The sequence below is a fragment of the Zingiber officinale genome, chromosome 4A, assembly GCF_018446385.1.
Source record: "Zingiber officinale cultivar Zhangliang chromosome 4A, Zo_v1.1, whole genome shotgun sequence".
In the NCBI taxonomy this organism is placed as follows: Eukaryota; Viridiplantae; Streptophyta; class Magnoliopsida; order Zingiberales; family Zingiberaceae; genus Zingiber; species Zingiber officinale.
In genome coordinates, this window is record NC_055992.1 from 162,248,036 (window position 1) to 162,263,294 (window position 15,259).

At 40.1% G+C, this 15,259-nt stretch overlaps 3 protein-coding genes across 8 annotated transcripts; 2 read left to right on the forward strand and 1 right to left on the reverse strand.

The window, feature by feature from the left end:
- Nucleotides 1-94: 94 nt before the first annotated feature.
- Nucleotides 95-3,529, forward strand: LOC121972105 (pentatricopeptide repeat-containing protein At2g33680-like). 3 transcript variants are annotated; one of them, XM_042523738.1, is made up of 3 exons: nt 95-141; nt 246-331; nt 415-3,529. In XM_042523738.1, the coding sequence occupies exon 3, from the start codon at nt 861-863 to the stop codon at nt 3,363-3,365; it is 2,505 nt and encodes an 834-aa protein (XP_042379672.1). In that variant the 5' UTR covers nt 95-141; nt 246-331; nt 415-860; the 3' UTR covers nt 3,366-3,529. The 3 variants fall into 3 exon arrangements, with proteins under 3 accessions (XP_042379672.1, XP_042379670.1, XP_042379671.1); XM_042523736.1 differs by lacking the exon at nt 95-141 and having other exon boundaries at nt 189-331; nt 415-492; nt 668-3,529; XM_042523737.1 differs by lacking the exon at nt 95-141 and having other exon boundaries at nt 189-331; nt 415-492; nt 717-3,529.
- Nucleotides 3,530-4,948: 1,419 nt separating this feature from the next.
- On the forward strand, nt 4,949-8,515 carry LOC121972112 (5'-3' exonuclease-like). 4 transcript variants are annotated; one of them, XM_042523750.1, is made up of 8 exons: nt 4,950-5,311; nt 5,393-5,563; nt 5,691-5,925; nt 6,167-6,389; nt 6,620-6,745; nt 7,572-7,698; nt 7,815-7,988; nt 8,071-8,509. In XM_042523750.1, the coding sequence occupies exons 1-6, from the start codon at nt 5,009-5,011 to the stop codon at nt 7,573-7,575; spliced, it is 1,062 nt and encodes a 353-aa protein (XP_042379684.1). In that variant the 5' UTR covers nt 4,950-5,008; the 3' UTR covers nt 7,576-7,698; nt 7,815-7,988; nt 8,071-8,509. The 4 variants fall into 4 exon arrangements, with proteins under 4 accessions (XP_042379686.1, XP_042379684.1, XP_042379685.1 ...); XM_042523751.1 differs by having other exon boundaries at nt 8,321-8,505; XM_042523752.1 differs by having other exon boundaries at nt 4,949-5,284; nt 7,815-8,515.
- Nucleotides 8,516-14,308: 5,793 nt separating this feature from the next.
- LOC121973863 lies at nt 14,309-15,259 on the reverse strand. The gene has a single exon (XM_042525212.1). It carries the CDS (start codon nt 15,183-15,185, stop codon nt 14,442-14,444), a length of 744 nt encoding a protein of 247 aa, XP_042381146.1. The 5' UTR covers nt 15,186-15,259; the 3' UTR covers nt 14,309-14,441.

A 15,259-nucleotide genomic window follows, 5' to 3' on the forward strand; every position in this document is an offset into this window, starting at 1 on the left:
ATGTCAGTGGAAATATCTGAGTTGGATCTATTTATGCACTTCAGACATCAACAGTGAGATGGAGTTCATTGGTTAAGATGAATCATACACAAGTCTGAAGATATTGTTTTGATCTTCGTGTAATAGTGAATAAATCACAAGGTTTTATTTTCACAGCTTAAATATTATTGCTTCTCAGAGATACTTCATGATCGAGAAACGTGATCATTAAATCTCGTTGACAGAGAACTTTCATGAGATTGCAGGTCACTGTGGAGGTCCATCCGCGGTGGAAGTAGATGTGCATTAAGTTAGGGGAGATGAAAGGGAAAGATACCACAGAGTGAATGAGGTGAAAGACTCTTTGCTCTTCTGGGCTTTTGAGCGTGGATAGACTTGTCGTAGCATTTTCATTGCGCTGCACTGTCGTTGCAGAGGATGGGAAATAAAGGTAAAGCTGCAATATCTGGATGTGATTTTTAAGAATATTGCTGCATCCAAAACGCCCCACTGGTGAGGAACAGTTTGCTCAAGGTTTTGGCTCCTTTAAATATATTATAAATTTAACATGTTTTAATGAGCTTATTTAGGTCATTTTAATTATTTCTTTAGTCATATGAATTATTTTAGGTATATAAAAACAATGTGATGTTAAAAGAAACTAATTTAAATCGTCAATATTTTACAGACCTGATGTAGATTTATCAAATAATCCTTGAAATATGGAAAAACTACAGGCACGCAACAAGCCTTATCCAGCATGCATCGGGGGCTTCGATGAGCATGTGTAGAGAGCAAAGTTATTTATACTGACGTTTTTGTTCATTCTTACTTCAACATGTCTCTTCCCCTCCGTTTCTTTTCCGGTGGTCTTCTTCGCCATGGCCGCCTGCGTCCTCCCCTCGCCATGGAGGCCAGAGTCCCCCGTCCACCGCGCCACATCCTCGCTTGAAAGCTTGATCCTTTCTCTCGGAAGCTACGCTGCTTCCGGCCACAGCAGCCCCCGCGACCAGGATGCCCACTACAACGCCATCCTCGCCCTCTGCATCGCCCGCAGGTCCCTACGTGACGGCCTCTGCCTCCGTTCCCACATCGCCAGCATCGGCCATGCCCCTTCTCTCTTCCTCCAGAACCAGTTCGTCAACCTCTTCTCTAAGTGTGGTGCCATTGATATGGCACGGCAGGTGTTCGACGAAATGCCCCACAGGAACGTCGTGTCCTGGAATGCCCTCCTCTCGGGCTACCTGTCCAATGGCCGCATCCTCGATGCGCTCCTCCTTTTCTCGGTCATGGTTGACGCTGGACCGAGCCCCAACCACCTCACTTACTTGACTGCAGTTCGAGCTTTGGTTGCAACAGGTAGTCGTGAGCTTGGAAAACAGATTCATGGTCGCATCCTAAAGGAAGGGTTTTTATCTAGAGCGGAAGTTGCTAATTGTTTGATCAATATGTATTCAAAATTTGGAGAACTAGACGATGCTGAAACAGTGTATTGTAGAATGGTTGAGCGAGATACAGCCTCTTGGAATTCTCTCATTGCCTTGAAGGCAAGAAGAGGGCATACTGATGATGCTCTGGTTCTATTTGTAGACATGCTAGATGAAGGCTTCGCACCAGATGAATTCACGTTTGGAACCCTCCTCTCATTGCAAGATACAACCTTTATCAGAGAGCTCCATGGCCAGATCACTAAGAGGGCCCTGTGTTACAATTTGTTTGTAGGAACTGCACTGGTTGATGCTTATGGCAGGTTTGGGAATGTGAAAATTGCATCCCAAATCTTTGATTTGATGCACGAACGCAATGTTGTGGCATGGAACTCTGTTATTTCAGCTTGCTTCGCGAACGGCAAGGCCCAAGAAGGTTTGCGGTTGTTTTTGGAGATGGGTGAGCAGGGTCTGCTGCCAGATGAGTACACTATCTCAATACTCCTCAAGGCTGCAGCTTCTCAACTATCGGTGCTTGTTGGTAGACAATTTCATGGCGTTGCAATCAAGATGGGTCTTCAGACCAATGCCATGATCGGAAACAGTCTTATTATGATGTATGCCAAAAATGAATGGGTTTCTGATTCATTTTTAGCTTTTAAAGATATATCCGAACATGATCTTATCTCTTGGAATTCCATAGTCCAGTGTTATCTTCAGAATGAGGAACCTGAGCAGGCTTGGATGCTCTTTGTTGAAATGAAAAGTTTGGGGTTTCAGCCGGATGAGTTCAGCTTTGTAGGCGCTTTGGCTGCTTGTGCTTCACTGGCTCGGCATCAATCTGGAAGAGAAGTTCATGGTGACATGATCAAGAGAAGCATCATATCAGATGCCTTCATCGGCAGTGCACTTATCGACATGTATTCCAAATCCATGGTTGTATCTGATGCTTGGCAGGTATTCAGCAGAGTCAAACATAAGGACTTGATCATCTGGAATGCATTGATATCAGGGTTATCACAAAATGGTTACTTGGATGAAGTTTTTAAATTACTTTACTGGATGAGGGAAGAGGATTTCGAGCCCGATAAGTTTACTTTTGCGAGCATTTTTGCAGCATGTGCCAATACCATGGCAGTGCAACAGGGAAGGCAGGTGCAAGGATTGATCTTGAAATCTGAACTTAATGCCGATGCTGCTGTGGCTAATTCGCTGATAACCATGTACTGCAGAGCTGGATGCTTAAGGGAAGCAAGGCAAGTTTTTTTCGATGTTCCCTTAAAGAACGTCGTATCATGGACAGCCATGATCGGAGGTTGCGCGCAGAGTGGTTATTCTCAAGAAGCTCTCAAAATCTTTGCCCAAATGCAGAAAGATGCAGTGAAACCGAATGCCAAAACCTTTGTCGCACTCTTGACAGCTTGCAGTTATGCAGGTTTGAGCAATGACGCAGGGAAATTTTTCGAGATGATGGAGGTCAAATACAGCATTCAACCATCCTTCGATCACTATGCTTGCATGGTAGACATCCTTGGGCGAGCAGGGAGATTAAACGAAGCGGAAAATTTGATAAAGTCGATGCCTTTCCAGCCAGATGCACTTGTGTGGAGAATGTTGCTGAGTGCCTGCAGGGTTCATGGAGATGTGGAACGAGGGCGAAGAGCCATGGAAAGGATTTTGGCACTTGAACCTGGGGATTCCGCAGCTTACATACTGCTGTCTAACTTGTATGCCTCGATCGGAAATTGGCACGGGGTTGAGGAAGTGAGAGAATTGATGAGGGTGAATGGGGTGAAGAAGGAGCCAGGGAAGAGTTGGATTGAGGTGAATGCTAGAATCCATGAGTTTGTAGCTGGTGGCTCTACTCATCCAAACACAAAGGAAATATACTTGAGACTTAAAGGCTTGTTAAAACAGATGAAGGATGAAGGATACATTACAGGTATCGAAAGGCTGTGAACTAGATGTTAGTCTCTCAAATAGTTAACAATGATTATAATTATATAGGCGAAGAAAAATTTTAATTGTACTTGACAGTGTTTGTCCCGATTTTGGAGTCCAATGGACTCAAAGTATTAAAAAGTAACAGGATGGATTGCAGGAACCTGTCGACCTTGAAAATATCCAGGGGCATTCATAAAATTTGCTGATAAAAAGTGAATACGTTCACCCTTAATATCTTCGTCAATCCATCTCAGGTTAAAACGGAAAAGGTAAATCACGGACGGTTATTAACCTTTGGAATAGGGGATGAGATCCTCTGGTTCCCTTGTCCTGGTCCGCTCCTGGACTAAGACAAGGAGATTGGTGGAAGATAATGACCCTCACCTGTTAACATGTAGGTGCTATTGTCTTCCACCAATGCAAAGGTTGGACCAGGACTGGTCCATCCTTTGCGGACCAGAGGATCTGAGCTCTTGGAATAGTGACTAGCACATAAAAGAGATATTTATATCGATTTTGTCGAGATTCAAATTCCAGATTTCATGATGGCAACATCTCATGCGCTATCCACTATATCCATCCGAGAGGACAAAATTAAGGTAGGGTAAACTTTTTAACGTGACTGGGCCCATTGCTTCATGACCCCATATCCCAGAAATCCCCGAAGAGATTTTTTGAGGAGCCTCAGTACCATGTATCCGACGGATAAAAGGTTGATAAGAGGGCTCGAACTCAGCACCTCAGTCAACATTGTCCCAAATTGAGGATTTTTTAATTGATAAGAGTCTGCACAAGTGAGGGCTCGAATTTGACACCTCAGTCAATGAATAACAATGTCATAACCAGAGCACCCCTAGTTCAGTTGTGAGGGGACATTCATAAAATATTATGACAAAAGGTGAATACATTCGCCCTTGTCAACCCGTCCCAGGGCCAACACGGAGGAGATAAATCACGGGCGGTTACTAACCTTTGGAATAATGACTAGCACATAAGGGAGGTATTTACCTCGGCTTTGCCGAGATTCGAACCCCAGACCTCATTGTGGCAACTCCTCATGCGCTAGCCACTAGACCCATCCGAGGGGACGGACATTCATAAAATATGATGGCAAAAAAATCCGAATACACTTGCCCCCAGTGCTCCCGCCAACCCGTCCCAAGGCCAACACGAAGGAGGTAAATCACGGACGGTTACTAGCCTTTGGAATAATGACTAACACATAAGGGAGATATTTATCTCGCTTTTGTCGAAATTCGAACCCCAGATCTCATGATGACAACACCTATCCGGACATTCATAAAATATGGTGGCAAAAGGTGAATATGCTCGCCCCCAGCGTCCCCGTCAACCCGTTCTAGGGTCAACATGTAGAAGGTAAATCATGGACGATTACTAACATTTGGAATAGTGATTAGCACATAAGGGATACATTTACGTCGATTTTGAAAATTGTAAGGAAAGTAAATGTAATGTTCGAGTATAAAGGGTTAGAAACATAGGTGAGAAAGAATATTGATATGGGCGAATATCACAGGCAAGACGCGTTTTAATCCAAGAAATCGGGGCCGTCAGAGATCGCATTAAGATTAGTGAAGTCTTCTCGATTGCTTCCTGCTTCAAGCAGCGATCTTCCGGTCTCATCGCGCAGATATCGGATGGCGCCTCTGGTGGCGAACTCTTCGGTCGTTCATCCCCAGCAGCTCTGCCTCCCTCCCCGCCTTCGCCGGTGGAGATTCTCGCTCCCCTCCGCCCGCTGCACCAACTCCGGTGAACCATTACTGCCAGGCGTTGCGGACCCGTTGGGGAATTCCACCGAGCGTTCCAAGGGCAAAGGCAGGGTCTTTTTCTTGGACGTTAATCCCCTGTGCTTTGATGGATCCCAGCCCAGTCTTCGTTCCTTCGCTCGATGGGTCGACCTCTTCTTCTCCCGAGTGAGCCTACGTGATCCTGTTATTGCTGTAAGCTCAAACTTTTTTGCCGCAGTACTTGGTATTCTCGAAACCCTAGCTTCGGATAACAAAGGTTGCATTTTTCTTTAGGTTCTGGACGGTGAAGAAGGGAACGAGTATAGAAAGCGCTTGTTGCCTTCGTATAAAGCACACAGGAGCAAATACCTGAGGAGGTCGAGGATTTTTGGGAATGCCCGTCAGGATTTCCTTAGCACAACGGAGCCACAAATAGTGGATGTTCTCCTGAAGTGCAATGTGCCAGTATGTTTAATAATATCTTTAAATTAAACGAGTCGCTAATTTTCTTAGTTTCTTAGTTTCAATTTTTCCCGTCTCTTATTTTAATTCTCTACTTAGAAGAAGTTTCTTAAATTTATAAACATTGCAGGTAATTAAAGTTCATGGATATGAGGCCGATGATGTAATAGCTACATTAACGGATCAAGTTTTACAAAAAGGACTGCGAGTTGTTATTGGCTCTCCTGATAAAGATTTCAAGCAGCTGATATCTGAGGAGGTTCAAATTGTCATGCCCTTACCTGATATTGGTCGATGGTCATTCTACACAATCAAACATTACATTGATCAATATAAGTGTGATCCAAGTTCAGATTTGAGCCTTCGTGAGTATAAAATTACATTATTTCTGTGGAACCTTTTGTGTTATGTTTTTTTTTTTTAAATTTATTTTTGCTATAATCATGCATTTACTGGTTCATCCTACTATTTAATTGCTTTTTTTTTTTTTTGTGTGGCATTATACCATTTGTTTGTTAGAATCATGAATCTAAAAGGGCGTTTTATTTTAGCAGTATCCAAAAAATATCTATATGGAGTGTTTAATGTTAGCTATTACTCGCTTAGGGTGTTTCATGGGGGATGATGTTGATGGTGTACCTGGGATTCAGCATTTAGTTCCTGGATTTGGCCGAAATACAGCAATCAAACTTCTGAAAAAACATGGCTCTTTAGAAGATTTACTTAGCGCAGCTGCAGTAAGAACAGTTGGCAAGCACTATGCACAAGATGCTCTCATTAAGCATGCTGATTACCTGAGAACAAATTACAAGGTTCTCAGCCTGAGAAGGTTGTTTTCCCAAGTTATTCTAAGTAGAGTTAAAAAAAAAAATAGATATGAAGTTACATTTTATTTCTTCTAATGAATTGAAAATTTGTGCACCTGAGCTAGAGTTAAAATTTATTTGGATATGAAATTATATTCTTTTTCTTCTAATCAATTGGAAATGTGTGCAACTGCAACACACCTACACTTATGTATAACAAAACTAAGTAATAACAATGTTTGCTGTTTGTTAGGGATGCTAGTATTCAGATTGACGTTGATTGGTTATCAGAAAGAAGCACATTCAACGATTCAGTGGCATTGTCAGATTTCCTCAGAAAGTTGGGGGAAAGACATGAAAGACAGAAGCTATATAAGAGGTACTTCTTCCATAAATACTATCTTTGAGTATTAAGTCTGTTGAGGAATTAGAATAATTTACCTTTGTTTGTAGTGGTTAAAAGTTAATATTTATCATTAAAAAGGCTATTATGGTGATGGCTTCCAATTTGTTCAGTCAATTAAGAAAACTATATTTGTTATCACCTTCAATTAAGTTCTATGCTGTCTGCTGCTGCACTTTCCCATACCTTTTTTTGTCAAATTCTTCTAATGCATAGTTGCCGAGGTCAACAGAAGCCATTTTTAGATTTGACTTATGCAATAAAAGCCCTCTAGGAGTCCCTTTTTTGTTGGACAAATCTAAAACAGCATTCTGTGAATATTGTAAATTTATACAATGGAAGTTAGGAAGCTTTTAGATAGAAAATATGCAAGACTTGATACTGGTGAGATACAGTCGCTCTTTAAAAATCTTGGTTGGTGTTACTTGAAAGGGTAAGACTGACTATCTGACTATTGAATCCTTGTTTTACTTTTACATTGGTGGGAGCCTTGAGCATGTGTTCTCTCTTATTGCTTGATATCTGTAGAATTGTATTCATGGTGATGAGGCTACACTCTTCAATGGTATAGAAGACTAGGCAAAAATGATTTCGGTTCTTACTGTTTTATACCAAATTTTTCAGTTTTGGCTGGGTTTCATTATTTCCAATTTTCGTTGGCTGGACTGAATTGACTGCTGGTTCTCTGGTTAAACCAGTTGAACCGTGCAGTCTCGTCCAGTTTTGTAACCATGGCATATAACCAATCACATAATTGGGAGATATGACTTAGTGTGATCTTGTTATTTATGCTGTACAACAGATGACCAATTGCAGTGGCTTGTTTCCAAGCCCCAAATACCGGTGATAGTTTCGGATGCCGTTTAACTCATGAAAGCTGATAACCTTTGTCAATCTTCCTTTGAAACTAAGCAGCTCCTGATGCATAGGTAAGAAATCACTATGTCAGCATTAAACCATGCAAATTAGTTTAATGCATCCAATTTATCCTTGATAGCCTTCTTAAATGCAAAATAAAAGTGGTTGTGGGTTCATATTTGGGCAGGTATCCTCATGATAAGTTCCTATGGACAGACTTCGATTGTTCTAACCGGTGGTGGTAGCCTTCTTAGGGTTTCAAGTAGGAAACTCACCATACAGAGCTCTTCCTATGCAAAGCTTTGAAGCTGAACCCAATCTTCCTTGCTAAAGATCATATTTCTTACAAAATGTTTTTGAGGTATGTTATCTCTATTATTTTTAATATCTAAAAGGTTTAAACATTAGCGAATGATAATCAAGGTTTCAAATTTAATTCGTAGTTGATATTGCTAGTCAACGTCTCAGTGCAGTCATAGTTGGAATTCAAATTATGAATGCTTGAGAAACTACTCGAGCGTCTTATCATTGCATCATGACCCGGGTTAAGATAAAAAACCTCTAACCCCGAGATGAGATTATGGTGCAATGGTTAGGTGAGACATATTACAATTGAGGAGTTTAAAAACTTGCTGATCCGTTCGTCAAGACTCATCTGCGCTTCTATCTTGATGATCGGTGTAAAATTGGCAGGTGTGAAACTTACAAGTGAAGGAGCAAGACCAACAAGAGCATGTGCTAAAATTATACGGTTGTTACAAAAAAGAGTACTGTTTTTTAATATTTCAAATGCTAAAATACCCTCAGAAGAGGACCTTGTTTGACCTCAATGGTGATTTATTTATAATTTAAGATGTAGTTTGCTAAAATTACAACTACTTGAACAAAATTGATCAACTCAATGTATATTACATTAAAACAATTTGTTAAAAAAATATGGAAAATGAAATTCGATCACTAACTTTGATGTCGGGTTGGTTCCAAAAAGCCATAGTATATAAGCAACTGTTGTATCTTCATGAGGCGAACTACATGGCAATTGCACGCCTCATTATTTCGATATCCCAACCGGCAACACCAACAGATCTCTTCTAGATAAGTTGGCTTTGGCTGTAATGTAGCCCCAGCCTTCGACGCTAGTATCGTCGTCGGCATCAGTGTTGATGAGTGGCGTGAACAAATCTCTTCGAGATAAGTTCTATCCGGTGGTGGTGATGTAGTCCCAGCTTGTGTTGTTATTGTTGTTGTTGTTGAAGTTGTTATCTTCGATGAGTTTGGGGGGGCCAGGGTAAGCTCGAGGTTGATATCAAGGCAAGCTGACTCCTTGTCTATGCTCGCGGTTGTTATGCTGTTGCTATGCCCATCCTCAGCCGCCAAGTCCATTGACGAGGTTAAGTCCCGAACGCATTCATCAGCCTTTATTGTAACTGGCATGAGATGTTGGTTAGGACTCCTCGAAACCCTGTAAGACAAGTTGTTTAATTGGTGGTGTGTCTGCGAGTCGATCCCAGAACTAAGGAGCTTTCGCCTTATGTGTGTATTCCAGTGGTTCTGGGCATCCTCACCTAAGTTGGCACCCATTGACAACGATAACTCCTGGATGCATTCATCAACCTTTATCGCAACTGCTGGCACGAATTGTAGGTTAGGACTCCGCGAAACCTTGCTCAATTGACGGTGAGTTTGCGGGTCGATCCCAGAACCAAGGAGCTTTCGCCTTATGTGCGTGTTCCAGTGATTCTTGATCTCGTTGTCTGTCCTTCCAGGCAATTGAGCTGCAATTAAAGACCATCTAAAATTATTGAAATTAGAAAGATTGACTAAGTAGCATCAGAACCCTAACAATCAAATATTCGTTAAGTTTTTGTGAAAAAAAAAACTTACTTATTTCCTAATGATTTATGCATCTTGATGATTTGTTCATCCTCTTCCTTGGTAAAGTTACCGTGTTTAAGGCCCGGTCGAAGGTAGTTCATCCATCGAAGCCGGCAACTTTTGCCACATCTAAGAAGTCCTAAACCAAGCAAGTTTACTTCTCAATATAATATATCATTCAACATCTATCAGCATTGTGAAATAGTACTTACCGGCACGTTTAGGGAGAGATTTCCAAGAACCTCGACCGTAAGAATTGACTGTGGCGATGAGCCGTTCGTCTTCCTCCTTCGTCCATGCACCTCTCTTGATGTGAGTCCTCTCGCAATCTTCCTCCTTCGACCATGTGCCGTTCTTAGTGTGAGTCTTCTTGCAATCTTCCTCCGTCCATGCGCTCCGCGCGCCGTTCTTGGTGTGAGTCTTCTCACAACAAGGCAGCATTCCTATGGCGTTCATCTGATTGAGAGGAAGAGAAAGAAACATCGAGTTTGGCTTTGTTGATCTCAATCCATGAGTTGCATATATATAGGCTAAGGAAAAGGGAATCTAAATAAATTTTAAAAATATTTTAGCTTTTTGGAAAAATTAAATCCTATCGACAAGATCCACTACTTGCTCTTTTTTATACATATTCAATTTTCATTATTATTTTTTGATAATTTTAGGAGTGAAAAAAAATCAAATAGACAAGAGATTATCATACATATTATTTTATAAGAAATATTAGTATAACGTGCTTGATTTTTGTTTTTAAATATTATGTGAAATTGGAAACAATAATTTAAAGGAAAAGAGGTAATTTCTTAGTAAATCCGAAAAATAATTTCTCGATATAATTTAACTCAAATAACATGAAATTTTCTTTAATTTAGTAAATTATTTAATAATGATTAACGGAAACATTAGAAGAAAAAAATCTTCCTCTTTTTACTGAATATATTCATTATGGAAAATTAATTGATTTACCATATATAATGAGCTTTGATATTTTATATAATTTTATTTTAATATAATTTTGCATGATTAATGGAAGGCAAAGAATAAAAGAAAATTTTTAAATTTTACTTTTTTGTAAACATAAAATTAAATATTTATTCAACTTATCTTTTAAAAATTTGCCAAGCTTCAATTATCTAAATAGAGTTTCCAAATATATATAAATAAATATTCATATATCTAATAAACTATTAAAATTTATGTAAAAGCTGAATGTTTTCAACAATGCTATTATATGAATATATAAATTGCAAATATATAATTATTTAAGATATTTATTGTTAAACTAAATAACTGTCACTAAATTAAGTTTTTTTATTAAAAACAAGAAGAGATTCTTTTTCACCAGTTCGGATCCTCTGTCCCCATTTTTCTCTGTTCCTGTGTCCCACTATCGATCGGACGGACCAGATTACATCTCAATGTATCATGGTATCTTTAAGATATGTGCAATATCCTCGTGATGTGCAATGCATTCTTAAGATGTAATATGGTCCATCTGATCGACAGTGGGACACAGAGACAGAGAGAAATGGGGACAGAGGATCTGAACTACTTATGTTGCTCATTATTTTTAATAAATAAATTGTTTATATATATATATATAATCCGGTCTAGTATCAGATTAAATAACACTCCATATCTAATAAATATGGATTTATATGCCTCTATAAATTCTCTTAATGTCTAATTGGCCCTTGTTAAAGATATAATTGTTTCTACCTTTGACACTGAAAGATGTATGACTTTAGTCAAAAGTTGGTCTCCTACGAAGAAACGTATGAAAACACATAATATCCATTGATAAGTAAACATCTTTCATATGTAGTCATTCTTTGATTCTCTTTCATAATATTGTCATAGGAGGACACCCAAAGAATAGGTGTTCCCTTTCTCCATCTCTAGCCTACAAAATAGATAACATTGATCCTCTAAATATTCATTCTTATCTGTAGTGGGAAGTTGCTTATGGGCTAGTATCATGAGTGTAACTGTATGATCAGGTTGTATGTAAGGCTTAATTCTATACCGTCCATATCCAAGGCTTTTTATGGTTGAGATGACTAAAGAAGTCATATTCTCTGGCAACGTCTCCATCATATTCAAATGAATTTGCCAACCTCTACATAGTACTTGTTGCTAATCTAGTAACCACAATAATGAGGTCCAAGTTATGTAACACTGCTTGATCATTGAGAAATCTGAGTGCACTGCTTCCTAAATTCATATATTCACCCGTCCTTTCCCTATATCCACCAAGGCACCTTAGCCGATAAATTAAGATTCCAAGTTTTGTAAATCATGGAATCTCAATCCTCCTTTCTCTGTGGGCCTACATAGATTCGTCCAAGACACCGAAGGATGTTTGGACATTCACATAAAAGACTAAATATAATCAATAATTTTTAGAGGAAGAGATAATATAGAGAGACAAAAGCACTCTACTCCCTGTAGCACTGAGGTGATGAGATAAGCCTAAAGTGTCTTCTTTGGCCAATAATTAATTTGTTAGACTGGTGAGTCAAGAAGTAGGCTATACTCCAAAATTCTTAAATACTTAGCAGCAAGTGGTATCCTCAGATACCGAAAGACATGAGGCCCTCCTGGAAGCTTGTAAGAGAGAGAGTAATTGTATGTGCATCGTGGCATCCACTCCGGTTAGAAATATATTCGACTTCTAATCTAAAGATGTCGCCCCAAACTCAAGAAGATAATAATCCTACGTATAATTCATTGCCCCAGCTGAATAATAATAGATCATCCACATATGTCAAATGTGTCAAGCTAAGGTACCCATACTAAGGATGGACTTTAAAATTCAATCTGACTGTACCTTGTTGTACCTATCGCCTAAGAATCTCTACATAGATATCAAATAAATAAGGAGAGAATGGATCTCCCTGTCATAGTCCTTCGACCCTGTTGAAGAATCCAAATGATCCCCATTAATAGTCAACAAGAATGATGTGATGGTCATACGTTCTATTACTTAGGATATAAGACACATAGGAAAACATAGTCCAATAAGTGTCTCTCGGAGAAACTCCCAATGCATCAAGTCGAAAGCGTTCTAAAGGTCGAGCTTCATAATACATCTAGGAGAGATGTGCTTCCTATGATACCTTTGGAATAGTTTTTGTATCAGATGAATATTATCATTAATGATTCGCCCTTGCACAAAAGCCGCAGAGATTGATGGAGTAAACCTCCTACAACCTCAAATAGTCATGAAGCTAATATCTTTGCGATATGGCTTATAAAATACAGTGTAGATGGAGAATGACCTATAATCTATTACCTTATTAGCATGGACCAACTTTAGAACAAAGACAATCAGGATGGTTCCATCTCCTTAATAATCTCTCATTGGTTCTATGACCGTTGTAGTGAAATCCCACCCTATAGTGTCCCAAGAGCACTTGAAGAACTTAGAGTTATATCTATCCGATTTGACCATCTTGTAATCTCCCATGTCAAATAATGCCTCGTTAATTATCTGTGTTGTAGGGAGGCGCTCCAAAGCACCATGCTAATCCAAAATAATATATTAGCCGAAACTTATACAAGATTGAGGGAAAAGAGTGGTTCTCTCAAGTCAAATATTGTTGGTGTTGGAAGTGATTCAAAAAGAATACTATTTCTAGAAAAATGATCTCATTACCTTTGTTGTTCCTCCTAGTTAGTAAGCTTCCTTCAATTTATAGTGCACTTAAATTATGATTTATATATAATTTCAAAAAGGCCCCATGCTAAGTTGTTCATGCAAAGATATTACTGTCAATAGGTGAGTCAATTCCCAACAAGTGCGATCTATGCAGAATGTCTCGCTGGTTATCTTAATTCCTCTTTACATGCACTATTATTGTTAGGTGAATTTTCCATGATTTACCTCCTTTCTAAATAATAGGCGATCACCTTGGAGGGGTCGTAAGATGACAATTTTACTTTTTTTTACCACCAATATATAATTTCAAAAAGTTATACCTATGAACCATAACTAATTATAACTTCTATTAATTTTTATTGTATAAACTTTATAATTCCAATATATTTCTAATGGGTTAGGCATTCAAAACCAAAAATAAAAATACCAAGTTAAATTGATATATCAATTCTCATAATTAAACTTTGAAACAAAATAAAATGGATTTTCCACTGAACAAGTGCCTTTAGAATGGTCCCTTTATTTCTAACTTGATTGCTTGTGTGTTTTGAAAGAATGCCTTCTAATTAGGTCAAAAGGATCAATATTTCTTGTTGGAGTTTATTTTCTCCATTTGATCTTCAAAAAATTCTTATTCTTAGTGTCATGTATGGATGTTTGAGCTTAAAGGTTCACTTATAATTTAAAGTCTTAATCACCTCTAAAGAACATTTAACCGTTGCCCTTACATTCCTTTATATAAAATTAGTAATCGTTAAAAAACAATTATTTACATAATACTCTGGTTAAAAAAATATAGTTAATTATTAAATAATTAAATAAGGCATAAATCAATTTGATGCATGCAGTCTAGTTAGGATACTGCATTCGATCCCCTTCACAAGGGTTCAATCCCCCATCAATACATTCTTGTTAATTTATTAAAAAGCTCCCGGACTATGATTTAGCGCTAAGATATTCAAGTTGTTATTTATGTGCCCGTAGTTTGAATCCCAATTATAACAAATTTATAAAATTTTTTTCTCCAAATAGACATGCAATTAAATTAAAGGATGCTGAACTCTTGAACTGTCGAAAACGTTATCCAATCTAATTAATCATTTTTTTTAATTTATTAAAAAGATTCATGTATAAATAAAAAATAATAATAATTAAATATTGCATGCAATTATTTTATTAACGTACATTGCATGGTTCTGGACTTAGGGCCACATGGGGCCACTTCGATGTCCTTTCCCGATTTATCTACTATTGGGCCAATTGTGTGGGGCGCCGCCACTATTGTTGGGCTGGCTGCTTCTTTTGCCACTTGTTGGGCCGGTCCGGCTTAGCCGAACCCGCGGTTCGACAGATGGTACGGCAGCGAGGCGCTTCCTCGCGGCCGGGACGGCGAGGCACGTAGACGGCGGAGTCGGCGACGGGGCACGTGGCCTTGCACGAGCCGGCGATGAGATCCAGGCGGTCGGAGATCGACCACGCCGACGAAATACCGTACGGAAACGAGGCGCTGCCTTGCGGACCGGGAGAGCGTGGCAGGAAGACGACGGAGTCGGCGACGGCGCACCTGGCCTTGCACGAGACGGCGTGGAGGCCCAGGAGGTCGGAGATAGACCGCGCCGACGACGAAACCGGCTGCTGTCGGGTCGCCGTGGCGGCTCGTCTCGGCGTGAAGAGCTCCTCGATGGAGGGGCCCGGCGGGCGCTTGGCGCACTCCGCCAGCGCGACGGCGAAGGGGTCCTCGTCTCCGGCGGAGGTGGCGGATCGATTCCTGTGGGATGCGGCGGATCGCTTCCTGTGGGAGGCGGCAGGGGCGGGAGGCAGGGGGAGGAGGTGGCCGAACCCGCCGGCCGCAGCAGCGGTCTTGGAGATGCCCGGACGTCGCTCCCAGGAGAAGGGAACGGCAGAGGCCTGGATCCGACCCGAAGAGAAGACATAGTCCATGATTTCCCTTCTCCTCCGAGGCGACGACCGGGAATATCCCGGCGCTCCGGCGAGCTCGAAAGCGGAGGGCGGTGGCCACATCTCCTTTAGATAACAGAGGAAAACAGAGGACGTAATAAACTAGCAGAGCGTAGCCTTCCGGTGTGCCTTCAAGA